Source organism: Sardina pilchardus, chromosome 14 (assembly GCF_963854185.1).
Source record: "Sardina pilchardus chromosome 14, fSarPil1.1, whole genome shotgun sequence".
Lineage (NCBI taxonomy): Eukaryota > Metazoa > Chordata > Actinopteri > Clupeiformes > Clupeidae > Sardina > Sardina pilchardus.
Window position 1 is genome coordinate 26,212,845 of NC_085007.1, and position 21,361 is coordinate 26,234,205.

The 21,361-nt window shown below is 46.6% G+C and overlaps 1 protein-coding gene across 2 annotated transcripts in view; it reads left to right on the top strand.

Moving 5' to 3' along the window:
- The first annotated feature begins 5,049 nt into the window (after positions 1-5,049).
- Positions 5,050-21,361, top strand: part of tnca (tenascin Ca) — a 29,311-nt gene continuing 12,999 nt past the window's right edge. Inside the window, exons 1-10 of one of the 2 annotated variants that reach the window (XM_062554017.1) lie at positions 5,050-5,537; positions 6,009-7,322; positions 8,122-8,385; positions 8,992-9,107; positions 10,343-10,496; positions 12,101-12,370; positions 13,183-13,368; positions 13,770-13,859; positions 14,220-14,483; positions 18,636-18,911. In XM_062554017.1, the coding sequence (XP_062410001.1) occupies positions 5,060-5,537; positions 6,009-7,322; positions 8,122-8,385; positions 8,992-9,107; positions 10,343-10,496; positions 12,101-12,370; positions 13,183-13,368; positions 13,770-13,859; positions 14,220-14,483; positions 18,636-18,911 (3,412 nt within the window). In that variant the 5' untranslated portion in view covers positions 5,050-5,059. The remainder of the gene's footprint in view (positions 5,538-6,008; positions 7,323-8,121; positions 8,386-8,991; positions 9,108-10,342; positions 10,497-12,100; positions 12,371-13,182; positions 13,369-13,769; positions 13,860-14,219; positions 14,484-18,635; positions 18,912-21,361) is intronic. The other variant, XM_062554018.1, reaches the window with a different exon arrangement.

The window sequence follows — 21,361 nt, forward strand, 5'->3', positions numbered from 1 at the left end:
GGAAAGAAGGGAGTGGTAACGAGGAGTCAGATGTTGCCAGGAGAATGTTTGAGAATGTAAAAGCACCACTGATGCTTTGCTTTGTAGTTTGATGGACAGGGATGTGTAAAATCGATAAAATTCCTCATCAAGGGGTTGGTGCATTTCTGGCATCAAACATCAGCTTACATCAAAGTTCTTGCTACCTGGATCCCCATAATAAAAATGGACTTCAAAATTATGAGTTTTTTGTACAAAAAAAGACATGATCGGCATGCTGTCACAGACCTAAACCAGCTCCAACAGTCATTACAGTATGCAATTTCTAGGCAATTACACAGGCTTAATGAAGGCTTTCCATTGCCTTCAGTTTCACTTTCATCATAAATCTGTTTAATGTGATGGGATGCGTTTAGACAAGTATGGTATAGACTTCTGACACTACAAAGCCATATAAAAGGTCCCGTTAGGAGCCAAGACGGCTGTCATCAGTCAAGCCTGTGTCCAGCTGGGATTTCTGGCTTCAATTTCCGTAATCGAGAATGCATGTGGAGAGCTGAGGGATTGAGAACTACGACACCGTCACAGGCTATTAATTGTCCTCAAAGTCCTATATGATACTATAAATTATTAATCAAAAATTGACCAGTTTCACCAAACCACAAGTCTTGCGGAACTTTAAGTTTTCCATATGAGTTGAGTAATCAAATTTTTATGCTGTCCAAATCTGCAGTCAGGCCATCATTGGAATCTCAAACCACTTTGAATCCGATGGCCACCAATGAAAAGGTAGCAGGCTTTTCACTCAGGGGAACCCTTTTGGTCTGTCAAGAAGTGTAAATTCGTCTGTTCACATTTCATAAAACACCACAGGGCCATAAGCTGTCCCAGACAAAGGCACTAATAGTCCAGAACTACTAGAGAGGCGTGGTGTGTGTGCCCAGTAGACTGTGTCGCCCCTTCGGAGCCGCACTGTGTGCCAGGGTCTTTATCCTGTCTGCGCCTCCCTCTCCTCCTCTCCCTGCCCAGTCACTGATGTGATGGAGGACAACTTTTGGACTGACCGTTAAAGGCAGGAATGTCCACTAAAGCCCTAGCAGTCAGGGCATTTAAAAAAACCCAAGTACGTTAACACGTGTCCTTTAACTATCTTCCCGAAGCTAGAACCCAGACAGCATCAAAATCACATTTGCAGGTACTTCTGGACAGCCTCGCATAACCTACGCCTGCGAAAACCGATGCGGAGTCTCAGAGAGAGTATCAGTCAACACAATTATTTTCCCTATCTCTTTCTTGGATGCAAAAAGAATTGCTTCGCTCCTTCTTTATTTCCCTGCCGTTCGCTCTTTCTCTTTTTCTCCGCCCCATATTGTCGTGCTATCGCAAACAAATGGAAATGTCTGACAGAGAGAGAGAGGGATTGTCTTTTGGGACTAAACACAGAAGGCAACGTGTTTACTTTCAAGTGATGGATAAAGATGGAAAAAAGCAAGGAAATGAATTAAAATATGCCTTCGGACAGTGTGCTGTCCAATTCAATTACATAAGAGTTGTGAGAAGAGAGAGGCACTTTCTAGAACGTTCTCAAATGACTTTGAAATGGCTTGTGTGGGACGAAACCGTTGGTCACTGCCATATAGCCCGAAATAACTTTTGCTGTGTTCCAAACCTAAAAGTTACTTGATTTTATGTTTACTCATGTTATTATTCCATTATGTCAGAGGGGCAGACACTGTAATTACGCTAATTAACAAGACGGAATGAATCCTCCAGCACTATGATACTAAGTACCCCCCCCCCCCCCCCCCCCACACACACACACACACACACACACACTCGTTCCGTCTTTCTCTCTGTCAGTGGTATATTCCCATCTCAGTGTGAGGTCCAGCTTGTAGGTTTTGTCAATGGTTAACAATTCATGACCGTCGTCGTGTGTGGTTTAGCTCAGCACTGGCCGACGAGCTACCGCACCACACAAAGCCACAAAGCATCCCTTCCTCCAGACCATAGTGTAGCTCTACAGCAGCCCAGAAGAGGTTTACCTCTACCATCTCATTAACTGCATGACATCCGGTCAGAAATAGAGTGGCGTGACTGCCATCTTGTCCGTAAGTGACAGTTGGACGTCCTGTCACTTCCATCAGCTTTCGCACTCTAAATCAATGGGCTCTTTTATTGCCCCAGACCTCACGGCAGCAATGAGGTGTCCAGGTGGTGGTAGTGTGTGTGTGTGTGTCTGTGTCTGTGTGTGTGTCTATCTGTCTGTCTATGTGTGTGTGTGTGTGTGTGTGTGTGCGCATATGTGTGTGTCTGTGTGTGTGTGTATATGACTGAGACATACCTGGCAGAGGGAGGGGAGTGTGTGTGTGTCCATCAGCGTAATGATCAGTTCAGGGAAGGTGATCCGGCTGGGCTAATTACAGGCGCGCTCACAGGGGACCTCATTACAGGGCGGGCAGACGGCGTGCCGAAGGCTGCAGGCACGGCATGGGTCATTCCCAGGGTACACACCGGGTAGCTTTCTGTCCCCACAGGCCTCACCGACTCACGGAGCTGCGTCAAAAATTTTTTCCGAACTTCTAATTAACCCACTTCTCGCCTGTGGGTCTCGACTGAGAGACTGAGAGACTGATCTCCATGTGTTTGTATTGGTTAGGGCTGTTTGCTCTTGACTGATGTTCGCATGCTCCCTGTTTTTACACTTTGGAGGTCTCTCTCGGCGCTAACTTGAGAATGGAACGGTTCTCAACAGGTCAGGCGTCATCACCAGACCCGCGCAGCTCTGCAGAATATCAACATGTGGAAAAGATCAACATTTCCACTCGAGGAGGCGATTTTCTTTTTTCCTCTTCTTCTTCGTGCGCGTATGCTTTCCTGGACGCTAAATTCACACTCTGCGACTGTCTGAAGCGGTGGGAGCGCGCTTGGGGTCACTATTGAGTAACTCAGTGGAAAACAAAGGGTGCTGCCAGCGAGGCCGTCCAACACGTGGCCGTTGTTCTCAGCTTTTGTCGAGTGGCATTCGATATCCAGTTGGATACATTTTTAACCAGACAGAAAGCAATGAAAAAAAATAAACTGAGTGTGGGAGCTCATCTGAGGAACTCTGTCTCTTTTTCGGAGACGGCCTGTGCGCCCTCCCCGCTGGACGACTGCGGTAAGAGCCGGGTCGCAGCGCCAGCTCCAGAAAGCTTTTCCCACGGCGGCGGGCGAGCCGAGGACGAGCTAGCCCACTGGGCTGGATCCATCTCCCACAAATTATAGATCTCTGATCTTCCAGATATGAAGTCATCTTCGGTAAAGGGCAGCATTTGATGAGAGCCACCACTAATTGCTAATATTCCCACACAAAAGCCGTCTTGTGCGTCTGGCGAGGCTTCGTTTGTGTACAGAGGAGTTTGTGCTAAAGAGCAGTGCGGTTGCAGAGAGACTCTCTAAACTAGACAAATATGGCCACTACTGCTGGGACCTTTTCTTTAATAGCCTGGTATATATCAGGCTGTTGAGACAGCATTAATATTTTGAATTTGAAACGGCCATTTATTAATTTAATACCCTGACGATTTAGAATAAAACAACTTTTAAAGGAAGCAAGCTGCACAACAGAATGAAGGCACCTGCACCAACACTATGGTGCCAAACCGTATCACTATCAACACGTGATCGCAACTGCATATTAGGCGTGTTAGAAGTGTTAACTGGTGCACTATTAAAGTGCCAACATACATTATGTCCACGCTGATGTTTCATTTGATTTGCTATTAACTTGGAGGTCAACTTCAGTAAATGTCTTTTTTTTATGCCGCAACAAGGGCGGTTGTAAAGCTGTTAACTGACGAGGTCAGCGATATGAGAAAAATCCTGACCGGAGCCTTTCATTATAAATGCCTTTTGTGTGCTTAGCTGTCAACAGCTTTAGAGCTCATGTTGATTTATGTCCTTCACTTTAACTGACCGGCATTGCTTTAGCTGTGGAGCCAAGAACCAAACCTCCAACCCAAGAACCGCTAATGTATCACAGATGCCACTGGTTATCACCAGGGATTCCCAAACAAACAATGAAAGTGATTTCCAGCGGATATATAGACATCAACTACTGGGACAGGCATGGAAATATGTTTGGGCAGTGTTGTCTAGTGGACGTTCCAGAAATGCGCAAACCAGAAGTCTGAAATGTCTGCAGCGAAGAATCCTTTGTTGTGGTCAGTGGTGCTGGAAAGGTCAGGAGGAGGCACAGGGTTTCACCTTTTAATGTCCACTTCAGAGTGAAAACCAGTGGTTTGGAGCGCTTGTCCTAACAGCATGATTATACAGGGCATTACCAGGGCCCTTTGTTCCTATAAGGGAAGAATGGTCATTACAGCAGTTGATTGTAAGGCTGTGGACTGTAGCATATGGTGAGAGGCACAAGAGGTGAAGCTCACAGTGAATCTATTCTATGGCCTTTCATTAAGTGAAACTGCACTGTCCCTTCTTGACTGAGATAGCCGATTTGGATTGCTTAAGTGTATGTGTGTGTGTGTGTGTGTGTGTGTGTGTGTGTCTGTGCATGTGCGTGTGTCAGTCTGTCTTTCTTTGTGTTTGTGTGCGCGTGCAAGCATGCAGGCATGTGTGTGTGTGTGTGTGTGTGTGTACACGTACGGGCAAGCATGTGTGTGTGTGTGTGAGTGAAAGACATTGATAGATAGAGACAGTCTGTTTTTGAGTGAGTTTCTTTATGCCTGTTTGTATATCTATGTTTAAACTTTCTGTGTGGAGTGAAGTCGGAGTGCTTCTTTTTAGCGAAAGTGCAAGTTCAATTTTAAACCATTACTCAATAAAGAATGAAGCTCGATAAGCAAGGCATCATCTCGTGCCAAAGAACACAGGAAGCTCTTAAAGCAGCACAGCCACTAAAACATTTAATATGTCAAAACAAAGCTTGAGACAATCCATAATGACATCTGTAATTTACTTTGTTGTTTTTTTTTGTCTTTTTTTTTTATTTCCAGATATCCTGCCCAAGTCTTACTGGATTTGCTCTAAATCCTTATTAGCAAAAGAAATCAAACAACGAAGGCTAAATTGACTCTGAGTAATGATGGGAACCAGCCGCCTACTGTTAGGCGGTTTTGTCTTAGCTGTCCTTTTGAATCTCAATGATGGTGGTCTGGTGAAGAAAATCCTGAGACATCGGCGGCAAATTCTGGCAGCTCCTGCCGTCGACAACATCACCCTGCCGAACCCTCGCCAGCCAGTCGTCTTCAACCACGTCTACAACATCAAAGTTCCGGCCGGTTCCCTGTGCTCCGTGGATCTGGACTCGCCCGGCGGCACGGAACTCGAGCCGAAGGACGATCCCGCCGGGACGCGCATGACGGAGCACACGCTGGACGCGGAGAACCAGATCGTCTTCACCCACCGCATCAAGATCCCCAAGCAGGCCTGCGGCTGCACCGACGGGATGCCCGAGCTCAAGAGCCTGCTGAGCCGCCTGGAGATGCTGGAGGGAGAGGTGTCCTCGCTCAGGGAGCAGTGCACCAGCGATGGAGGCTGCTGTGGAGCCCAGGCCACAGGTAGGACAGGTCGAGCGTTATGGTTGTGGTTATGGTTATGGTTATGCTATTTGGCAGACGCCTTTGTCCAAAGCGACATACAAATAAAACAATAAAAGCAATTCATTGAATGTGAACAAATAAAAGAACTGGCGTCAATAGTGTTAGCGCAGACAGCCAGGCCACACAGTCAAACTCAGCTGTTCTCAGTCTGCTGATTGTTTGGTACACTGGATACACTAGCTGACATCATTCAGGCTGCTTATTTAAGCTGCCTTAGCATGTGTTGGTAGTATCATTTGGTAGTTAATGATAAATGTGGCACATTGCATATGCATAAGTGTCACATTGCATATAAATATCACGATGTTAAATGGTCTCATAGATCTAAAGGCTATGAAACAGGTCAAACAAGTCCCGAATCAACTCTTTTTCGACCAAATTCAGGATTTTAAGTCTTGTGTAATTCTTACCAATCTTGTTCTTTCTCAGGCAATGTGGGTACAACGCCTTACTGCAGCGGCCATGGCAACTTCAGCAACGACATCTGCGGTTGTGTCTGTGATCCCGGCTGGAAGGGACCCAACTGCTCCGAGTCGGAGTGTCCCGACGAGTGCTCCGACCAGGGCCGCTGCGTGGACGGAAAGTGCCAGTGCTTCGAGGGCTACGGCGGCCACAACTGCAGCCTGGAGATCTGCCCGGTGGACTGCGGCAAGTACGGCGAGTGCATCCGCGGCGTCTGCGTCTGCGTGGACGGCTACTTCGGCAAGGGCTGCTCCGAGTCGGACTGCCTGAACAACTGCCTGGGCCGCGGCCAGTGCGTGGACGGCGACTGCGTGTGCGAGGAGCCGTGGACGGGCTTCGACTGCTCGGAGCTCATCTGCCCCAACGACTGCTACGACCGCGGCCGCTGCCTGAACGGCACGTGCCAGTGCGACGAGGGCTACGCGGGCGCGGACTGCGGCCAGCGCACCTGCCCCAACGACTGCACGGGCCGCGGCTTCTGCGTGGACGGCCAGTGCGTGTGCAGCGCCGGCTACACGGGCGAGGACTGCTCGTCGCTCACCTGCCTGAACGACTGCAGCGGCCGCGGCCAGTGCTTCAACGGCGTGTGCATCTGCGAGACGGGCTACCAGGGCGAGGACTGCAGCCAGCTGGCCTGCCTCAACAACTGCCACCACCGCGGGCAGTGCATCAACGGGCGCTGCCAGTGCGACGCCGGCTTCCAGGGCGAGGACTGCTCGGAGCTGTCCTGCCCCAACGACTGCCGCGGCCGGGGACGGTGCGTCAACGGGCAGTGCGTGTGCGACGAGGGCTTCGCCGGCGAGGACTGCAACGTGCGCACGTGCCCGTCCGACTGCTACGGGCGCGGCGACTGCGTGGACGGCAAGTGCGTGTGCCACGCCGGCTTCACCGGCGAGGACTGCAGCGAGCTCAGCTGCCCCAACGACTGCCAGGACCGCGGGCGCTGCGTCTCGGGCCAGTGCGTGTGCGACGAGGGCTTCACCGGCGAGGACTGCAGCCTGAAGGCCTGCCCCAACGACTGCCTGGGCCGCGGCCGCTGCGACGACGGACGCTGCGTCTGCCAGGAGGGCTTCGCCGGCGACGACTGCTCCGAGCTCACGTGCCCGGCCAACTGCAACGGCAGGGGCCGCTGCGTCAACGGCGCGTGCCAGTGCGAGGCGGGCTACGAGGGCGACGACTGCGGCCAGCGCAGCTGCCTGAACAACTGCCACGGGCTCGGCCGCTGCATCGACGGACAGTGCGTCTGCGACGAGGGCTACATCGGAGAGGATTGCTCACTGGGTGAGTTCTTTGTTTGTCTCGTGGGAACGAGGACAAGGCTAGCGTGGGTGGCTGACCTCCTCTGAACCCTTCTTTATAACCTCTCACCAGTTCCCCTTACATATTTTGTTTCACTTGGCCTTATTTTCTCGAAACTGTGGAAAATGCATGCAATATGCAGAAAACCAAAGACCAATTCAAAGCGTTTGTGTGTATATAAATTACCCAGACTCCTTGAGGCTGATCAATACCACATGTGTGTCTGGTGGAGTCGTTGCCTCTGCCTTATAGTTCATTAGTGGCTGAGGGGAAAGGAAAGGAAAGGAAACCCGCTAAAACAATAAAATACTTGACAAAATGTTCAATTTAAGGACCCAGAAACCATTGAAGTGCCTGAAGCATTTTGATCCTCAATAAGAGGTTGACTAATTAGAACGAAATCTGTTTCATCCATTCAGCGTTAATCTCTTGCAGCTTTTGTCCGGCAGTTAAGTTCCCGGACCGGTCACGAAGAAGCTGTTTTTATCTCAGACAAATTGGATTATTTTGAAAATAATATCTGATGTCCCATAATGTAATCTGTTTGAGAACGTTTTGTGAAGTTTCCTCAGATAAGACCTGTCTCACCTTTAAGCCATGCCACTGGGCCATCCGCAAATTGCCTCGGAGACTTTGGTGGCACGTTGCCATAGCAACCCTGCCTTTGATTTCACATGTTCTGGTGGCTAGTGGGGAGAGAGGACATGAAATGGCCAGTGAAGTGCCCCTTTGATCAGAACACACACTTTAATGTTGCACTTGCTCTTCTCTTCGCTCGCAGTGTCGCCTCCGAAGGACCTGACCGTGACGGACGTGAACACCGAGTCGGTCAACCTCACCTGGTTCAACGAGATGCTGGTGACGGAGTACCTGGTCACCTACGTGCCCACGGCGCCCGGCGGCCTGCAGCTGGAGCGCACGGTGCCCGGCGACCGCACCGCGGCCACCATCGACGACCTGGAGCCGGGCATCGAGTACTTGATCAAAGTCCACGCCGTCCTGAGCAACCAGAAGAGCGTGCCAGTCAGTGCCCGCGTAGCTACCCGTAGGTCCTCATTCCAACGCCACTGAACACAAGGGCGTAATTGTTGTTATCATCCTTGTTATTGTGTGGTATGAGGCCCAGTGGCCATGCCAGCAGGCTTCGATCAGTGCCAGTTACATTGTTGTTGTTTTTTAAGGTTTCTGCATTCCTTATGGTGTTTTAAGATTTATTGTGCTAGCGTGCTAGTTTTGAGCCCCAAGCTCCTCACGGCGGCTTTTTAAGCCATTACTGTGAAATAGCCATCGGCTGAGCACACAGTGCATGATGTCTCCACCGGCACCTGTCAGAGGGCTTAGTCACTCTCACACAGTTGGAGACCATAGGATGGCAGGAGGGGAATTCAGATTCAGGAAGTGTGACTAATCCGAAACACGCTGATGACTGTCCGGCCCGGGCAGCGGAGCATGTGCTGTGAAGTGTTCACACGTCAGGGAAATCGCTCCTCCGCAGAATCAGCTGCGTGGTGCCTCCTCGCCTTATTATCTATTTTTCTCTTGCTCAAGGAGGAGAGGAGAGGAGATTGACACATTTTCATCATGTCTCAATCTGTTTTGTTGGCATAAAGCGTAAACATTTTCTGGAACACACTCCTGTCTGTCTGTGCAGATCTCCCGCAGCCAGATGGCCTCAAGTTTAAGTCCGTCAGAGATACATCGGTGGAGGTGTTGTGGGACCAGCTTGACATTCCGCACGACGGCTGGGAGCTCTCCTTCAGGAACACTGTGAGTTATGTCAGGCCGCGGTTTCAGCCCAACTATGGTTGATAGATTCTGTTTGTTTTTAACAACTCTGCACTGCCCAAACTTTATAGACCCCTTTCAATGCTCAGTTCAAAGTGACTGCACACACACACACACACACACACACTCACAGACCTGATTGTTTGTTGAATAAATCTAGATAAACGGGTATGTATCTGAGAGCAAATCTATTGGTATAATTGACCAGTCGAGAGCCCACACCATCCACTGCGTTTTATGAGGAGAGTAACAGCAGTCCAGAGAACAATATTAGCATTTTGCAAGGCCGACACATATGAATGTATATATCTCGCCATGCTATTTTCTCAGACATCTAGAGTATTCTGTGTAATTGTTACCTTGTCACAAGACAGATGATTCCAATATCTGTCCTAATTGTATTCCATAAACCACTACCATCTTGCTGGCGCTTTCTCTCAGCTCTTGATACAGAATATTGGTGGATGTCTGTGCGTTTATTGCCATGGGGCTGTAGTGAGGACATGATTTGTGATGCCAAATCCCGGGAAAACAGTCCAGTAGTGTCTTGCAGCCTGTCTTAGGTCACTCAGGTTTATTATGGGAGGCTGCTGGCTCTCCTCAGGGGTTCAGGCCACATATATCTCCCTTGCTTCCTCTAAGTGCTCTGTAAAAACCTCATAGCCGCCTCACACTCATGTCCCCTGTGGTCACAGTGCACCCAAGATTGTGTATGTTGGAGGTCCCCCCACACACACACACTCAAGTTCCAGCACATTGCAGCAAGCGCAAAAAAGCCGAAACAAAACCGTTATTATGTTTTATTACAATGTAATAAACCTTAATGCCATCCCCCGTTAATGGAAACCATTGTCAGCCATTAATTTCACGAGGCAGTTTCGAGAATAATTTAGTTTAAATGCATTGAGTGGAAGGAATGCCGATTTTAAACAGTGTGAAATCCCTAAGTAGCAGCTGTTGCAAGGGCGCCATGGAATTCCATTCACTGTTGACTCTAAAGGATTGTAGCGAGCTTATTTCACACTTAATTCACATCTTCAAACAAAGCGGGTTGTTAAGTTGAGACTACAAACCCCTGTGACATGTAAATTGCAAAGGGGTTTTTCGCGTGTCTCATTGTTTTAATATTGATTCATATAAAAGCAATTAGCTTGGGGCCCTGTGCGTGAATTATGCATGCTCCTGCCTAATCTTTCTCTCTCTCTCTGCGACTTCAGAAAGAGGAGAATGGGAAAATCTTGAATGCGCTGAACCGGGGGCAGACCAGCTTCGAGCAGTTTGGACTCGGACCCGGCCAGGAATACGAGGTGTCGCTCGGGGTCGTCAAAAACAACACCAGAGGACCTCAGACGACCCAGACTGTTATGACAAGTAAGTGCCATTTTAAAAAAAAGTACTCTTTTTCTTGCTTTTAAAGTGCTTTTTCTTGCTTTAAAGTGATTCAGTCCAAACACTCATTGTGAAGCATATTGATCCAAACGCTTTGAATTCAACTCCTCCGACTAGCCTTAATGAGGCAAAGTCTAAATTCTTAATACTCTGAAAGTGTGCATTATTCTACTATTAATCCTCTCAAATGACTGCGCTTTTGTGAGGCATATTTATCACAATACGGCATAATGAGTCCATATGAAAGTCTGCCTGTGGTCTGCAGACATCCATTTCTCAGTGACAAAGCTACCCAGTTATGTAAGTTGTTATCAGGATTTTTTAGCATAAAGCTTATCCACCAAGATGATATGGAGTGGGACAAAGTGATTTGTTATTGCACAGATCGCAGAGCTTGTGGGTAGGAAAGGGAGGCCTGTCTTGGCCAAATAAAATGTCACTCAAAGAGGATTTTTCGATGGAAAAACCAGGGACTCCTCCGTCCTCGATTCCCAAATTTACAGCCCTTGAGCGGAGGGACGCAAAGGTGGATAATTTAGGAAGTCTTTTCTGGGGAAGCACGGCGGGTGATAACAAGTGTTTTATTTGATCAAGTGTGACAACCAGGGGTTTTTCTGACGCGGTTTGCCTTCAGTTTTATGGCCTCTCCATCATCCCGCATGTCAAATAGCTTGACATCGTTTATTTATTGAGAGCGACTTACCTGCCAATGTAAACAGCAGCTCGTACGTGTGTGTGTGTGCGTGCCTGTGACAGGGTGTGTGTGGGTGCACGCATTGCAGAGAAGCCATTCTCTTTCCATTTCGGTGCTGAATGCATTACTTCACTGCTAAACTTCTTGGTCTGCTCCTGGAAATTTGTCAACAGAGAGAGAGACAGACAGAGAGAGAGAGAGAGAGAGAGAGAGAGAAAGACAGACAAAGAGAGAGAGGGGGACTTTGGTCATGCTGAGTGATACTGTGCATGGTTTCTGAATGCCTCCTTTGTGAAACCCAGTGGCTGCTGCTCAGAAGCATTCTAGCATTGATAACCTGTTGAAATAGAGTACAAGTAGTGAAAGTATCACTCTTTACTCATTCGCTAATGTACAAGAAGGCTTAAAGTATGTCACTGATGACATTCACATGCACCAGAATTATAGCCTGACTCTGCCTGTCTACGCACCTCCGCTCAATTTCTTTTCCCTTCAGTACTGCGTCTAGAATACCTTGATCCACTTTCGTTTACTCTTGCAAGTGCACCAATCAGCGAAAAGAGGGTGTTCCAGAGAGCGATTACATTAAAGTTTGAAGCCTATCGTTATCGTTGTGTCCCTCATGGTTAACATACGTCAGACTCATTACCAAAATGTTAGTGATTGAACTCCAATGATTTCAAACTTCAACTCTAACTGATTTTCAAAGCGTCCACAAACCAAGAAGTATCCGTTTGCCAATGGATCTAGGCCAGACTCTCTGCGAAGAGAGTCATGGTCTCAAGGGTACCAGAATCAGGCCAAGAGTCGAGATAATTGGCTTGCCATATTATTTTCCTATTTTGCTGTCTCACTCATGACTTCTGTTTTGTCCGGTATTTCTTAAACCAAGAACTGGACACTCCACGGCAGCTGGAGGTGCGTGATGTGGCCGACAACAGCGCGGTCATCTCCTGGTCTCTGCCAGTCGCCCAGATCGACACCATCACCCTGTCCTTCGGCCCCTCCTCCAACCCCGCCGACAGGAAGTCCGTGGACCTGGCCCCCACGCAGACACAGCACACGGCCGAAGGCCTGAGTCCAGACACGGAGTACGAGGTGACCCTGGTGTCCAAGAGAGGAGACATGAGCAGCGACCCTGCCTCTGACACCTTCACCACAGGTAGGGCCTGCTATAGGCTACTGTAGGGCTGCTCGATTATGGTAAAAATCATTATCACAATTATTTTTGTTCAATATTGAGATCACGATTATTAATCGTGATTAGTCAGGGATCAAAATGTACATTTTTTATTTGTTTTGATTGAATTTTAAATATAGTACAACAGCAAAAATACACATTGAAAAAAGATCATCCACACAACAACTGAAGACAAAAGGAGAGCACTGTTATGAAACTGAATGTAGCAAAATAATCATTGTACTGTATTTCGATTATGTTACTTTCATAATAATTATTGTTGGAATCATGATTGATCGATTCATTTGATTAATTGCACAGCCCTACTATACACACACTAATTGTTTATTATTGCTATTCTTCCTAATGTAGTCTGACCAGCTTTTTAAATTGTTCACTTTTCAATTAATTATTTGTATGTCGCTTTGGACAAAAGCGTCTGCCAAATCCCATAACCATAATCATAACCATAACCATAATGTGAGTGGTGACAATTTGTAGTCTTGTTTTTGTGTGTTATGAGCAGTCAGGATTACTCTTGCATTACTCATTTCAGGGCTCTCCTAGAGAGAATTGGATGAGTCATGTCCAGACACCATGCTGAATGTAGTCTTATCTTATCTTTAATCATCCTATTCTTGTGTACTTTGCCTTCTTTTCATTATATTCCTATCTTTTCTTAGTCTTTATCTGTTCTTGTTGCCCTGTTACTGTAAAGCGGATTGAATTGTCTCTGTGTATGAATATGCTATACAATTAAACTTGCTTTTGCCTTGTCTGTTGCTGCTCTGTAGACCTAGATGCCCCCATAGATCTCCAGGTTGTGGGTCAGACAGACAGCACTGTGACCCTGGGGTGGACAAACAGCCAGGCTGATGTGAGCAAGTACCGGGTCAAATTCAGCCCCCTGTCTGGAACGGCTCATGGAGAGGAGCTTTTCCCTGAGGGAGCAGGAGATAAGACGGAGGTCACCATCACAGGTAAGGGTGACAGACAGGATCATTATGGTCTGTTGGGGTCTCTCTTTAAAGAGTCATAGTCACAATTAAGAGACCACTGCTCATTTGAATATGAGTGTCAACTCATTGAATGTCACTTAGCAACCGTAGGAGGACATCAGAAAAATGTGCAATGTGACATTTTCTCCAAAGCTGTGTACATACTGTATATTGTGCAAATATGTGTGCATACTGTACATAGAGGTATTCATATGTGTTTTATTGTATACAACTACAGTTACAAAATAACTTATACTTTTGAGGCAAAATGTAATTTTACTTCATATCTAAGTAAAAAAAAAAAGATTAATGTCTGGACAAGTAGATTAAATACTGTTAAGTGTTTGACAAGAAAGCATTTCCTTTCTTTTTCCATGCACCAGGCCTGAAGCCAGGGACTGAGTATGGCATCGGCGTGAACGCTGTGAAAAATGAGAGGGAGAGCCTGCCAGCGACAGTCACCGCCATGACCGGTAGGAGCTCCGCGCCGTTAGCATGCAGCTCAAGGGCCTGTCCCCAGGCGCTGGCCTTCAGCATGGGGGAGAGGAGGTCCCACGTGGCCCTATTTGGTGCTCTGACAGCCTGACACGTAGTGAGGCCGTGGTGGTGTTGGAACAGAGCGAGTGCAACACAGCTATGAATGTTAACACCGGGGCTAGTCCTTAAACCCCCCCCCCGCATACCTGTCATCCACAAATAACCTCAAGCCCAACTGTCTGGGACAACTTGTCGCCCGCAATTTCTCACCGCTAATGTACTTAGTCCTGCCACATGGTGTCTTGTTTCTTTTTTTTTATATTTCGCTCTTTCTCAACTCCACCTCCTCCGCGCAGACCTGGACCCACCGAGGGACCTGGAGGTGACCGAGGCCACCGAGACGACCATGACCGCGGCGTGGAAGAGGCCGAGGGCCAAGATCGGCAATTACAGGCTGGCCGTGGAGTCTGCGGACGGCAGACGAGACGAGCTGGAGGTGCCGGGTGACGCCACCACCCACACCCTCACCGGTCTCACCCCAGGCGTGCGCTACACCATCACCCTGGTGGCGGAGCGCGGGCGGAAGAGGAGCGAGCCCGTCAGTACATCTGCTTCCACAGGTGAGCCTTTTGGTTCATACACCTTCAGACACTCCTGTGATACAAGGCCAACTGTGTGTATTATAGATATTATGTTACTTATATCTGTGGACATGTTCCTTTTAAATGATTTTGACTCCACAGGGTTTACCACAATGGATTTGGAAACATTTCAGTGAAAATATGTCCATTCCGTTCATAATCAGTTGCTATCAGTCATTGGGATGTCACATATGGAATGCTACACTGACTTAATTCAATTATTTAAAACAAGGACATGCATAAATACACACTTCAATACACATCTTATAATGGCCTGGTTCAGAGCCAGTATTCACTAAGTCTTCCCTCCCTCGTGTTCATGTGTGTATCTATGTGTATCTCTCTGTCTCTCTCCTGTAGCGTCGTTCACTTTCTATCTAGCCGAATCAGTTCCCGAGCTCTCAGCTCCGACAAGCGCCGACGACAATATCATTAGTTTTCTGCCAATAGACACTCCTGAACTGACCCAGGTCTCTGGGCAGGAGCCCGACGATGAGACAGGCACCTTGACAGTCTCGGACGTCACGTCTGACGGATTCGATCTGTCTTGGGAATCGAAGGCAGACGTTCTGTACGATAGCTACACAGTAGAGCTGGCAGATGTATCTGGATTGCGGGACAGCCGGGAGATCTATCTCGCAGGAGATGCAGCAGGCACTAGAATCCGTGGCCTAAACGCCTCCACGGAATATCAAGTAAGGCTTTATGGAGTAATCAATAGCCAAAGGTCCTCGCCGTTTGAAGCTGTTGCAGTAACAGGTATAAAATTCCGTTTTAAGCCCGCATGCCAGACAAGCACGACTTTTTACTTACTGGAAAACGTTCAGAGAAATACTGTGACGTGTGTGGAGCGATGAGATTACAACAGCGAGAGCAAGCCTTCCAACCCCCACAGACAGTGCATGCATACGTTATGACCTTGCTCCCATATTGATTATGGTCGAGCGGTTAGCATGACTGAATCACAGTCCTGATCACTTAACATGCTTCATTTGAAACATTTGTGATAACAAAAACAAAACATCACCCCACTTCTCCATCCCATTTTACTTCACCATGCATGCCTTCATCTCCACCTGCACAACAGAGAGTATTGCTTTCCATGAGAAAGAATGGAAAGGGGAAAAATGCAGATAATCAATCGTTTATCCTTTTAATAATTGTCAACAAGTAGGTTTGCCTTTTCTGTTGTTGTACCGGCCATCCACACATATTCTGTTGCAGTCAACTCTTGGTATATATAGTTTAAAGGTTATCAAGACTTCCTTGTTCAAACCAAGAGCTGCCAACACACAAAAAGGATTTGCATAGAAGAAGCATTATTGCTCTCTACTGAGACTGAACTTTGACATTTGACAGAATAAGATAATATTGTGAGCTTGGATTTCCTCCCATGCTAAGCTGTGAGAAGCAAAGCAGTTACTCTCTGCCGAACCGTGCCAACAAAGCCATTTAGCTCACCTCACTGTTCCATGTCGACACCATTTTTGGGTAACACTTAACACCTTCAGGAGCCAATTCTGTAATTCTATCGTAAACATGGCATGCTACTAATCATAAGCTCTTTTGTCTGTTTATCGTGAGCGATGGGTTGAGTTCTGTCCCACCAGACATGCATAAATAAAACATGCAATGGCAGAAGAAATGTAAACTCCATTTCCCTTGACAGATGCACTGCCGTTTACAGTATTTCACTGGTTTTGGTGCCATGCCATGATTACATTCAAATGACAGACGTTCCACAAGGTGTTACTGCTCCAGTGTTACTGTTGTTCCCACTGTGTGCCATACCTGCACAGAGGAACAACCGCAGATTGCATGTTGGATTTTGAAACCCCACGACCCCTTGCATGTTAGTCCCATGAGAAAGAAGACTGCTTGGCAGTGAATGGCTTCCCCATCCAGGTTGAAGTGTGCTGTGTACTTCTGCCCTGGCGGACTACGCAAACCCTTCAATAATTAATGGCTTTGGATGTAGCCATTAATGCCTTGGCGGCTGAGTGCGAATAATACCCCTGCATGTGTCAAGGTTATAGGAATTCCCTGAAGCGAAGAGTTCATATATCAGGAGTCAGATATCATTTTCCGTTCAACTGGCCTAAATGTCTGGAATGTAACAGTAGCATGATAAAAATATCATGCTATTAAAAACAGCATGATAGCATTAAAAATATCATGCTATTAAATCATGATATGGTTGAATTCCTAAGACAGTGAGAGGGTACAATTCTATAATTATCAGTCGCTACTCGCTACCATAGTCAGGGCAATCATAGACTCATTCACAACTGTTCGTAAGGATTTGAACCATGTTTCTAAGATTTTTCAGACATTTTTGATGGCTAGCACAACGTTGCATGTGACCATCATGAAAGAAAGAGCCCTGCATGTTCCTTCATGAGCCATGTGCTCCAGACAAAACCCCTTTTTTCTTGTGCTGTAAACTGCATTAGACTGAAGCTTGTTGAAATCAAATGACAAGTACCTACACCTACAGTATGACAGTAACGCCCCAATGAGGAGGTCACAGTATTTCTTCAGACACACATAATGGTCTAGCAGGCCTGTAGTGTTGTGTCTGGTCGTGTGAGTCGATCAATAACGCTCCTAACCTAAAGTCCTCTCTCCACAGGTTTATCCTCCTCTTTACATCTTACCTCTTTGTAGTTGTTGTTTTTTAACAGTCTTCTGCTCTTAAACCTCTGAATGTACTTTTGTTTAGCACCCAAGTCTACCTCTCCAGATGTTGTTGCTTTGAGATTAAAAAGTGCTCCCACAAGCCAGTTGCCTCCTGAAACAGCAGTCCCACCTACAGCTATTAGCCTGACCATTCCCCGAACAGAGGCACCAGTGACAGGCGCTGTGCCAACTGAAGGGGTCATGCCAACTGCAGGGGTCATGCCAGCGGCAGGGGTTATGCCAACTGAGAGGGCAGTGCCAGCTGAGGGGGCCTCGGGTGCTGGGCCAGAGGGCTCTGGTCTAGCCCTCCCAAGTGACCTCAGTGTCACGAACATCACACAGAGCAGCCTGGCGCTCACATGGTCAGCCCCGGAGGCTGCGTTCGATAGCTTCCGAGTCGTGCTGGCTCCCTCGACACCCACAGCACTAACACAGGTTACAGTGGTGCCCGGCAGCACCAGGAGTGCCCACATTGATGGTTTACTCCCTGGGATACAATATGAGGTTTCTGTGTATGGGATGGTGGAGGGAGAACAAACACAACCAATCTCTGTTCTTGCTAACACAACAAAAGGTACATGGACATCAGCTACTACTGTACATCCCTCTAAAACACAGGCTAGTTATCATCTGTCGTCATCCTTCACTTGGCCCTAACGCTACTACCGCCTTATCTAACTTCTCTTCTCTCCTTTTCCTAACGAATGAAATCTACCATGTTGAAAATGGGGACAAAGTTCCCTTGCAGGTTTTTAGGGCTCCTGATCAGCTTCACTTTGTGGAAAACAACAATTTCCTCGGCTAGAGACAAGCACCATGTGGCCCCTCTTTCTTAACATGTTCTTTCAGCTGTTCAGTTTTGTTTGAAGTTTTTTTCCCCTTGCATGGTTGAAAAATGATGTGTGTTACCCCCTTTGCAGAATAACAACTAACATTGTCTAAGGAGAATTTCCCTTTTTCTCAAACTTCAAAGAACACTTATGTGTTATGTGTTCAAACATTTAGCACCCACCCCCTATGAGTATCATAAATATTAATGCTCTTTCTTCAATATTCCCACTTTCTCATCAAAATATTATTCCCAGCACTTTCATTTTTCAGGCTAAGCTTTTACTGACTCCTGCTATTTCTGTAATGGTGCAATATCAAAAAAGTCAACATAGTTTTCTGACTCCTGACTGACACAGAGCGGTCTTTTTCTCCTTCCTTCATCGTCTTCCACGATCATCACCATTGCCATCAAAGCCACCACCATGTGCATGTCTGTGTGTACAACCATGTGTCTGTGTGTGTGTGTGTGTGTGTCTGAATACTTAAGTGGGTGTCAGTTTGTGTGTGTGTGTGGGTGTGTGTGTGTGTGTGTTTCAAGTTTCAGCCTAACCATCATAAACCTCCACCCTCTCTCTCCCCACACTGTGACTGACCCCCGGCTGTGATGTGTTTGTCATTCAGAGGAGCGGAAGCCGCAGGTGGGGAACCTGACGGTGTCCGATGTGTCCTGGGACAGCTTTAACGTGTCCTGGACCATCGAGGTGGGCGAGTTTGAGGGCTTTGTCCTCGAGGTGGCCAACCTGGAGGGCGGCCCTGAGCGGCAGAATCTCACGCTGTCCGGCGACGCCCTCAGTCTGTTCATGTCCGGCCTGAGCCCCAGCTCCACCTATATGATCGCTCTCTATGGCCTCCACAAGGGCTACCTCCTGGGGCCTGTCTATACTGTCGCCACCACAGGTATCGACCGCAGCAGAGGAGTGCGGCAGTCTCCTTTATTCATCATACTCTCTCTTTCTCTTTCACTTTTTCTTCCCTCCTCTCTTTCTCTTTCTCTCTCTTTGACCCTTCATCTGTTCTTTTCCAGTTTTGGGGGAATCTGTGGTGTCAAGCGAGGAGCCCGCCTCTCCTCACTTCCTTCCTCTTTCACTTCAAACCCCCCCCCCCCCCCTTCACTAAAGCATCCAGAGTCAATGCACGGAGCAAGCCAGTAACCTGCGTGAACCAAAACACTGCCATGTTGTTGTATGGAAACGCTGGCAGTGACTGATAACCAACCATTTTCTAACCCAGCATATACCTCATCTCACCCATACCCTCCAGCCACTGTGTCAGTTGGGCCTGTACAAGAGTGGGTTGTGTGTGTGTGTTTGTGTGGGGCTTAGCTCTCCACACTGCTGAATTCAGCGCTCGCACCCTCTCCATCCTCCATCCTCCATCCCCACCACATCCCATTACCCACATGCATGGCCTCCATCTTCCTTATCACCTGCATTGTGGTGAGTTTGTGTATGATGTGCTGCAGTGATTGCAAAATTCGTCAATACTCTCGTACGAATCCTCTGTCCACCACCTGAGTTCACAATCATTACTATCGTCTCACTCCATCTCTCATGCTCGTACATCATCACGTGTCATGGCGTTTGTCCATTAACAGTCTGACCACATGCCTGTCGAGGTCGTGCCTGTGCTGAGTGTTGAAATTTATGACTTCATCAAAGAGTTTTGTCATCACCTTGTCATTCAAGGCGAAACCAATCAGTCTGAACAACTGAGTATAGAGCATAAATTAACACCTTAGTCATGCGATGGTCTTACAATTTCTACTGGAAATACCTGGTGGTTGCATTTATATATATATTTTTTTTTATTATATCTAAGGAAGAGATTTAGGACACAAACACACGGATCACTGAAAATAGTTATTTCTCCCCTGGTATTTCTATGGTTATGAAACTGTTCCATCTTTGTTTGTACGTGCATGTATCTAACATTCCTGAAATGCTTTGGCTTAGATTTTAGAAACAGAACGTTTCTCTTTTCACATTCGTCCCCTGTCATACTAACACATCCCCATACAAGAGTTGCATTCTTACATAATTATGTAAGTCCTGACAAAAATGTTTAATGGACAGCCTTCATCATTTTTGTCTTCATTTGAAGTAAGAGAAGTTGGTTATTTTTTCTACCTTCGTTCTAACTTAATTATAATTGTCAGACAGAGATGCCTGTCTCTTTTAAACACTCCTGATTGGTTCGTACAGCCAGATTGAGTTGATATATTTTTGTCACTGATTGAAGAGCCAAGGAGTGTCTGAGAGGCCATTTATCTCTGTCACAGTATCCATTTCAGTGACAGCTATTAAAATGTAGAGATGGATAACTTGAGATAAAACGAACAAGTATACCTGACTGCAACTTCACGGTCATGTGAGTTTTTATTTAAAGACTCATCAGAGAAGCATGGTGAGGACCCGTTCTCTTTTATGGGCGTAGAAATCTTGTCATCCCGTTGTTTCACATGTCTTGACACCTCAATGACCTTCAGCCTTCTGTCTTTCTGGAGCATACCACTGAGGTCCATCTTTTTTTTATTTCCTTCTGTCTGTTGCTCTGATTTCTGTTATGAATGTGCTCTTTAGATTATAATAGTAGATTTTTTAGATCTCATGTTTGTCTCAAAACCAAGTTGTCACTTACAATATGTTAATAACACATCCAATATTTACTTATAGGCCATATCAGTTTTAGATGATTTACTAATTTAATTTCTTAATTAGTCAAGAAATTCTTAAGTTATTTTCTTCTATAGCAGCTTTCTATATGCTTGCATTCCAAGTCTTTGATGTGGTGGCACATCAGTTTATGCTGAGTATTGTATAGATCTAATGAATCACATTGTAACAAAAGCTCTGCCCCAACGTCAACATTATAAGGGAAAACACAATGTTGATTGATCAGTGATCAATGATCAACCATGGCACGTAGCACATCATGATAATAGTCATTTTAAAAAGTCATAGACATTTATTTACTTTGTTTTGATCTATCTCAATATCCTATGCTAATACTGTAACATTTCAAAACTATGTACACCCAACACAGCATTTTGAGAGCATGTGTGCATTCCATGCAAATTGGAAGGTGAGTAGCATAGTATATTTTTTAGAAAGCTCTTTATCTTTAAGGAGATGCATTGGACATTGTACTGTCAGAAAGCTTTTTGCTTTGAAGAAGTGTATGCCGTTTCTCAGTGACTTAAAGATGCACTACCATACTGAAACTGAACTGAAATCCAATGATGGTTTCTCTCTATAGTGAAAGCCCCCGTGGTTGGCAATCTGTATGTGTCTAATGTAACCCATAAAAGCTTCTCCGTGTCCTGGAATGGCACAGAGAGTGGATTTGAG